General features: G+C 42.5%; 1 protein-coding gene across 1 annotated transcript in view; it reads right to left on the bottom strand.

Annotated features, from left to right (window-relative positions):
* ETAA1 (Ewing tumor-associated antigen 1) overlaps positions 1-6781 on the bottom strand; it is a 20057-nt gene extending 13276 nt beyond the window's left edge. The window contains exons 1-3 of the mRNA XM_006881037.1: positions 6571-6781; positions 4704-4832; positions 4430-4506 (exon numbers count right to left, since the gene is read on the bottom strand). Coding sequence (XP_006881099.1) covers positions 4430-4506; positions 4704-4832; positions 6571-6781 — 417 coding nt within the window. The remainder of the gene's footprint in view (positions 1-4429; positions 4507-4703; positions 4833-6570) is intronic.
* Positions 6782-8747: the final 1966 nt, after the last annotated feature.

The following is an 8747-nucleotide window of genomic DNA, read 5'->3' as shown; positions in this document are numbered from 1 at the left end:
GGGAAGACCCTCTATGAGGTGGATTGATTCAGTGACTGGGGTACTCAGAATGGGTTTGTCAGAGGCAATGAGATCGGCACAGGATAGAGCACAGTTTAGGGCTGTTGTACATAGGGTCGCTATGAGTCGCAAACGACTCGACGGCACATAACAACAACAAGCAAAATAGTGCTGAAGATCATTCAAAACAGCTATGAGAACAGACAGAACTGCCAGTTCTAGCTTGGTTTAGAATAGGCCATGGTATCAAGGATATCATTACAGATGTCACATAGGTCTTGGCTGAAACCAAGGAGTACCAAAGAATGTCTATTTGTTCTTTACTGACTATGCAAAGGCATGTGAACTGCGTGGATCATGGCAAATCACGACTTAACATTGACAGAATGGAATGCCAGATCACTTAACTGTGCTGCTGTGAAACCCATACCTAGACCAAGCCACTACATGGCTTACAATTAGGAAAAGTGTGCAGTAGGGCTGCATCTTTTATCCAAACCTTTTCATTCTGTACACAGAGCCAATTAATCGAGAAGCTGGACTCTATGAAAAAAAATGTGGCATAAGGATCAGGGAAGATTCAACAACCTCTGTTATGCAGATGACACACTGGGCTTATTCGAAGGGAGGACTTCAAATGCTTGCTACAGAAAATCAAAGACTACAACTTTCAATATAGATTGCATCTCAATGTCAAGAAAAAAAATTTTTACTACTGGATCGATACACAACATCAAGACAGATGGAGAAAAGACTCAAACTGTCAATGACTTCATCTCTAGTAGTCAGAAGATCAGGAGACACATTGCACTTACAAAGTCTGCAATTACGGACATCTTCAAATTAACACAGACTAGGATGAAGGATTGGCCATTCACTCTTAAACAGGCCTACTAAGGGCCGAAATGACCTTCCAAAGCCTATGGACATTTAGAGTAGACTAGCAGATACTGCACCAGAGGCGGGGCCCTGTATTGGGAAACACAAAGGAGGAGAACAGGTGCAAGCTGACACCACTGATGGGAACATGGAGTGTGATAAGTATAAATGTAGAAAAATTGGACATTGTGATAGAAAAAACAGAATGTCTAAATACTGACATACTGGGCACTGACAAAAGGAGATTAATTCGCATGGGACATTTTGAATTGGAGGGACTTAGGTTCTACTGTGGTGGAAATGAAAACGTGAGGACAATGGGCTGCATTCACAGTTAAAAAGACCATTTCTAGATCCATCTTGAAGTACAACATCGTGAGTGACAGGATCATATCCATATACATACAAGGAAGATTTGTTAATACCACTATCATTCAAATATATGTACCAGCAGCCAGAGCCAAAGAGGAGGAAGTAGAGGATTTCTACCATCTTTTGAAGTCAGAAATTGATCAAACATGCAATCAAGATGCATTAATAATGTGTGACTGGAACGCAAAAGTTGGGAATAAGGAAGAAATATCAGTAGTCAGAAAACAGATTGGTGACAGAAATAAGGCTGGAGCTAGAATTTTGTATAAGCAATGATTTATTTGTTACAAGTACCTTGCATAAGAAAAACAGCAACTGTAGACATGGACTACACAGAGGAATCAGACTGATAATGTTCATGGAAAGACTTGTTGGAGAAGCTGTGAAACTAGGCAGCTGCTGACTGTGGAAAAAACCATCAACTAGTCAAATGGAAGTTAAAAAAAGAAGAAAACAAATTCACAAGAACAATACTTGACCTTGAGTCTCTCACATCTGAATTAAAACACCATCTCAGACACAAGTTTGAGGCCTTGAACGCTAATGAATGAAGATCAGATGAGCTGTGGGAGGATATCATCCAGGAAGAATGCAAAGACAGAGGAGGATGACAGAGATGAATGTCAGAAAAGATTCTGAATATTGCACTGGAGTCCCAAGAAACCAAAGCCAAGGGAAGAAATCAGGAAGTTAAAGAGCTGAAAAGAAAATTTCAAAGGGCAGCATGTGTAGACAAAGCAAAGTATTGTAATGAAATGTGCTAAGAGCTAAAGTCAGAAAAACAAACGGGTCAAACTCACTTGTCATTTCTTTTTTTGTTTGTTTGTTTGTACATGTTTTAATTAAGATGTGTTTTCCATTCTTTTGGGAAAATAATTAAAGGTGAAATATCTTCATCACACTGTAATTTAATGTTTAATCATTTGAAGATATTTCAGTATCTTTTTTACAGAGACTGAATAATAAATATTATACTACAAAAAGAAGCACATTAAGACTCTATTTTATCCATGACGTAATCAGCACTTGTTACCTGAATGTTCTAGATATCTTCTCAGGTATGAAGGAAGCAGTGCATCACTATGGTTTTGATTTAAATTTCCTGATGATTAATGATGTCAATAACTTATCTTCCTTGGAGAAAAATATATTTTGTTCCTGCATACAATTTTAATTGGATTATTTGTTTTGTTTTTTCCTTTTTTATTGAGTCATAAGGGCAATTTATATACTTAGGATACAATTTCCTCATGAGATTTCTAAAATATGCTCTCACATTTTGTAGATTGTCCTTTTATTTTCTTGGTGATGTCATTTGATTTACAGAAATTGTTAACTGAAGAACAAATCCAAGCCTTGAGTGGCAATACTTAAGGATGCTATGGGCTGAACACTGATCAAGGAAGCATCAAAAGAAGGTAGAAAAAAATACAGATTCACTGTACCAAAAAGAAGTGGCTGACACAGAAGAATTTCATCAAACATCTGACCAAGCGGCTATGGTGATGAAAGAAGAGGTTCAAGCTGCTCTGAAAGAAGTGGCAAAAAACAAGTCTCCAGGAATTAATGGAATACCAACTGTTCTATTTCAATAGATGCAGCCCTGGACATGCTCACCAAGCTGAATCAAAAAATCTGGAGGACAACTAACCTGGCCAACTGACTGGATGAGATCTGTATTTATTCCTTTTCCAAAAAAAGGTGACCCAACAAAGTGTGGCAATTATTAAATAAAACACTAATATCACAGACAAGCAAAATTTTGCTGAGATTATCCAAAAACCATGGGAATATTGATAGAGAACTACCAGAAATACAAGCTCAGTTTAGACGAGGCCACGGCACTAGGAAGGAACATCATGTCAGAGTCAGATGCATCTTGGCTGAAAGCAGGAATGTCTATCTGTGTTTCATTGACAATGCAAAGGCATTTGACTGTGGATCACAACAAACCGTGGCTAACCTTAAGTAAAACAGGAATCTCAGAAGACTTGACTGTGCTTATGCAGAATGTACACTAGAACCAGGAAGCAGTTGTCAGAACAGAGCAAGGAAACAATGCATGATTTAAAATCAAGAAAGGAATGGGTCCAGGATGCATCCTATCTCCATACTTTTTCAATCTACATGCAGAACAGATTATCCGGGAGCCAGAGCTCTATGAGGAGTGTGGCATCAGGACTGGAGGAAGACTCATCAACACTCTATGTTATGCAGGAGACACAAATTTTCTTGCTGAAACAGAGGAGGACCTGAAGCGCTTGCTGCAGAACATCAAGGACAGTAGTCTTCAATGTGGATTAAAGATCAACATCAGTAAGACAAAGATCAATTGGCACCAAAATGATGAATCAACTTGCTCAGTTCCACAATCAACTTCCAAGGCACTGACAGTCAAGAAATTAAGACAAGATGCACTGGGAAAATATGCTGTCAGGGACCTCCTCCAGAGTGCTATAGAGCAAAAATGTAGGTCTAGAAATAAAGGTATAAGTGATTCAGGTCATGATGGTCACAATTACTTGCTATGTAGCAGAGAGCTGGACAGTGACTAACAGTGACAGAAGAAGATCTGATGCCTTTGAGTTGCAGTGCTGGAGAAGAGCACTAAATAGCCCATGAACTGCCAAGAAACAAACAGGTATGTCTTCACCAAAGTGCAGCCAGAGTGCTCCTTCAAGGCACAGATGGCAAAGCTTCGTTTCCCATATTCTTGGCATGTTGTCAGGAGAGGCTATTTCCTGTAGAGGGACAATACATGTGGGAAAGATGAGGAAGACCCTCCACCAGATAGAAAGACATGGTGACTGCCTCAATGGGCTCAAGTTTATCAGGTATTGTGAAGAAAAGGACGACACAAGATTCGGAGCTCTAACAACAACTCTGTAATTTCAATTAACTTGAAAATAAATATGAAGTATTATGAAACACATGTTACAAAAAAATAAACAAAAACTTAATCAAAATCATGCAGAAAGTTAAACCAACATATAATGCTTAATATATATTACTAGTTTTACGAAGTGGAAAAGGTAAAGCCGATGTTTACTGTGAAATTTTTAGAAAAAAAACACAGTAAAACATAGAATGCTATTGTTTTTCATTTATATGATCTGCACAAGGACTGGAAGCACCTTTTTCAGTGTTTTAAAATCGATATAAACCTAGTAATATTTACCTGGGGAGCAATTCGATTAACAATATGTGAAATCTCATCATTATCTGTAATGCAATTCTGTTTTTTTCTTCCTTTACCTAAAAGGGGGAGAAAAATTCCACACATAGTAAACAAAGTTATCACTTTTTTAGAGAATGATGTTAGTGGACATATAAATAAGTGATAAAGTAACAATAAATTCTAAAACAACTGCCATACCAGAATGGTGTTAGCTGAAGGAATTTTTAGTTAAACCCTAATATCTGCTCAGATGGAAGCAATAATAACAAATTACCTAACTGCTTTGTCATTGGAGAATTCTGATCCCAAAAGATATCATTCAGTCCATCTGGATCATTAGGAGAACAGAAAGGCGATGGTAAAAAATCCATTTTCATTGTCCTCTTTGGTGTTTCATATCTTTCTATATAAAAGAATACAATTCAAATGATAATTATCACATTAGACTACTTTCTAGACCAATTGAAAAGTTTTTCAGAAAGGATGTTGTTGTTATGTGCTATCAAGCCAGTTGCTACTCACAGCGACCCCATGTACAAGAGCCCTAAACCTTGCTCTAACCAGTGGCAATCTTATTGTCTCTGACACACCTACCCCCCCATTGAACCAGTGACTGAATCAATCCATCTCATCGAGGGCCTTCCTCTCTTTCGCTGTCTCTCCACCCTCCCAAGGATAATGCCCCTCTCCAAAGATGGGTCGGGTCCCTCTTTGTAACATGTCCAGAGAAAGGATATTAGTTTAACTATAACTGAAATGTTACACATTAAAAAAAAAAAAAAAATTATCTGTCCAACATTCACAAATGTGACATTTTAATATAATACTCTAATTACTTTTAGATAACCTAGTAGCAAGTAGGTGAGAAATGTGGATAGCACTTTCTTAAGAGTCACTAACAACAACAGTAGTTCCAAGAATGATACTGTATAACCTTGTTGTTTTTAGCTGCCCCGGAGTCAAGTATGAGTCACAGCAAGCCTTTGAACAAATCAGAACCCTGTCCTATCCTGTGCCAACCTCACACTTCTTGACACACAAGAGCCCACTGCTGCAGTCACCATGTCAATCCACCTGGTTGAGGGTCTTCCTCTCCCTTCACTGACTCTCCACCCTTCCCAGCATCACATCCCTCTCCAAGGAATAGCCTCTCCCAGTAACATGCCCAAGTATGTGAGCGGAAGTCTCATCATCCTTGCCTCCAAAGAGCACTCAGGCTGCACCCTCTCCAAGATATATTTGTTTGTTCTTTTGAGAGTCCATAGGATGTTCACTGTTCTTTTCTAACATTACAACTCAAAGTCGTCAATTCTTCTTCCTTTGAATAAGGATGACAAAAGATTGATACCTTTCAGCTGCATAACCTAGTCACTTCATTTAAGACTCCCCCGAGTTTTAAGTGTACCCAATGTCTACGCAAATCGCTTTAATCCCTTTTCAGTAAATACTCAATTTACACGGAAGCCTTAGGCCATTTCTTTCTCAGCAAGCTTTTTCCAATATCACTTTTGTATTCTATGTAAATATATTTTGTTCATTTAGGAAAAGCAAGGTGGGAGTAAACAAAAAACTTAGAACAAAAGTTACATTCCAAGAAATAAAACGAGTGGTGAAAAAAATTAATCTTTTAAGAGTTTCAGCTCCTACCATAATGTACTAATACAAGCTGTTTAAAATTAGAATGAAGTGCATGGCACCCTTCTTTCCTACTTGGAGGAGAAACCACCTAGGTACTTCTGGTTTGTGCACTAAGAGGCGTGGCGCTGACAACCCACACAATTCACGGTCCCTGAAGTACCAGGTCAAGGACAAAAGAAGGAGTTCTACCTGGAAGAAGTGGAGGACATAGGGCTGCTCGCCCCACCATGCTGAGTAGCATCTCTCCCCGAACCTGGTCCACTCACGACCCAGCATGGTGCAGGGTGACCAAGGGGTCGGTCCTAAGCTGCAGTGAGCCACGGGGCGGGGGTGGGGGGATTGGCACCGTGGGGAGTGGTCTGGGCTACTTCTGGCCTCGGGGGACAAGGCTGGACTCAGCCCCCTCGAGGACCCACGTCCACCCACACCCTGCGTGTCCCGCTGGAAGCGGGGCTCGGGCTGCAGCGCCCAAGCCTGGGGAGGCTGCGGGGCCGAAGTCTCACCCTCGGGGTTACTTTTACTGCAGTCAGCAGCTGCGGGGAGCTGCCCTTGCTGCCACACGGGCTGGGGCAACACTTCTCCAGCCCCGCGGGGCCCGGAGCCGCGGCTCGACCTCAGTCGCCTCCTCCCCGGCTCCAACGAGCCGCACTCTTCAGGTTTGCGCGGCGAGTCCTTCGGACCAGAGCCTTCCCCATGTTTCCGTCGCCGACTCATTGCCTAAGACCCTTTCCACTAGCCGTTCTTCTTTCATATTTTGCAACACGAGGGAAACAGCAACAAGGCTAGGAACGGCATATCACGCCAACGGCCGCCGCCATGTTGTCCGGGAACAGCGCGAAGGAGGGGGCTGCTGATTGGCTGTGCCGGTGTGGGGGGCGGGGAGGCCCGGTAAGAGAAGGCTGCTGATTGGCTGTGCCCGGGCATGGGCGGGGTGTCCAGCGTGTGCAGAGCGCGCTTCCGCTGTCAGAGATGACGGGTCCTGCGAAGGGTCTACCTTCAAAGGCGCAGAGTGAGCCCTTCTGAGGGTTTGTAGCGGGTACCATCTGCCAGCAAGGTCTTATTATGGGTGTAATACTGCACCTGAATATCTTAGCAGCAGGGGGAGAAAGATAACGCAGTGTGTTCCCATTAAGAGTTATGGAGAAACCCGGTGAGGCGTGAATTGGTATCCCCTCCATGAAAGTGGGTTAAGTGCCAGGGTCTGGCCGCCTAAACTCTGGTGGTGGAGTGGTTAAAGCGCAAGCTACCTACTGGAAAGTCTGAGGTTCTAACCTCAGCTACGCCACAGGGGGAAGATATTGGCGCCTCTGAAATAGTTTAACTTTGGAATCATTAAAGAGCAGTTAACAAGTAATTTGCAAAGATTATGGCTGGGATCCGATTAAAACAAGTTTGGAAGCAGGAGTGGCATCCACTTCCTTAAATAGCTTGCCTCCAGAAACCCTATGAACTTGGAGAGAGGATGGAAGTCACGCAAGTGTCGAGGTCGTTATGAGTCGCCTACGACTGGACGCACTTAACAACAACATGGCTGGGATCAGACACACCTTAGTCTCTAGACTGACGCTGTTGCTCTTCAGTACTCTGGAGAGAACCCTGACATCATATTTTCACAATGCAATCCATCTTTTTGATTTCCCGACTGCTGGTGTCAAGAGGGCCCCAAATCCAGTTTCCCCCCAAGTCACCAAGGAGCCGACACCGATGCAAGGGCAAGAGGGAATTTATTTCAGATTCGAATCCAAACCGTGTTCATACAACAGGGAAGATGGCCGCGGCCCCGATTCTGGGCTGTCCCGCCTATTTAAAGGGGAAAGCCCGCGAAAACAGGGCGATACAGGATTGGCTGGTTCAAAGGAAGGGCGCGAAAACAGGGTAATACAGTATTGGCTGATGTTTGGGTGGGGGCTCTTTTCCCCCTTCCCCCACCGCTTTCAGTTTACTGCTCTAGAGGCTTATACATTTTAAAATGACATATTGGTTACAAAATGGAGTCTCTCATTCCCCTCTTCTTCTACACCCTAGCTCAATCATGAGTGCTTTCTTCTTCGGTCTCTTAAGTAATGGTATTGAGACAGCATAACTATCAACTGGATTGTTCTTATCTTTTTTTTAATTAAGTTGAGTATTCTGTTAATTATACAGGGACCTAGGGTTAGGATAAGCATCAGGGCAGTGAGGGGTCCAAGAAGTGGAATAAGCCATTTACCCCAGGATGTTTTCTACCAGTTAAATAAATCATAGGCTTCTGCCTCAGACAGGTGCTTTTTAACAGATTTTTTAAACTCTCGGACCTTATTTTGGACTATGCCTGATGCATTCACAAAGAAACAACATTCTTCCCTTAGAAACTGGCACATACTTCCTTTCTCTGCTGTAAGCAAGTCTAGAGCTCTACGGTTTTGTAAGGTCACTCTGGCCAGAGAAGTTATCTGGGTTTGTAAGCCCAGGAGAGAATCTGCTACTTTGTCTATGTCCCGGCTAATGTCCATAGAGAGTTTTTAATAAAAATGGGTGGCTAGGCCTAAGCCTCCTGCTCCCAGCCCTATAGCGGTCACCAGGCTTCCTCCTATGAGCAGAGCTCTAAGTAGGAGAGCTCTCTTTTGGCGCCTTGTGGACAGGGTCATGAAGGTCACAGTGGCAGGGCTAAAAACAGTTAGGGGTGGGGTAAGGAACACTG

The sequence above is a fragment of the Elephantulus edwardii genome, unplaced genomic scaffold (assembly GCF_000299155.1).
Source record: "Elephantulus edwardii isolate Elephantulus edwardi_28Jun2011 unplaced genomic scaffold, EleEdw1.0 scaffold00011, whole genome shotgun sequence".
NCBI lineage: Eukaryota > Metazoa > Chordata > Mammalia > Macroscelidea > Macroscelididae > Elephantulus > Elephantulus edwardii.
This window is presented reverse-complemented; position numbering and strand designations above follow the sequence as displayed.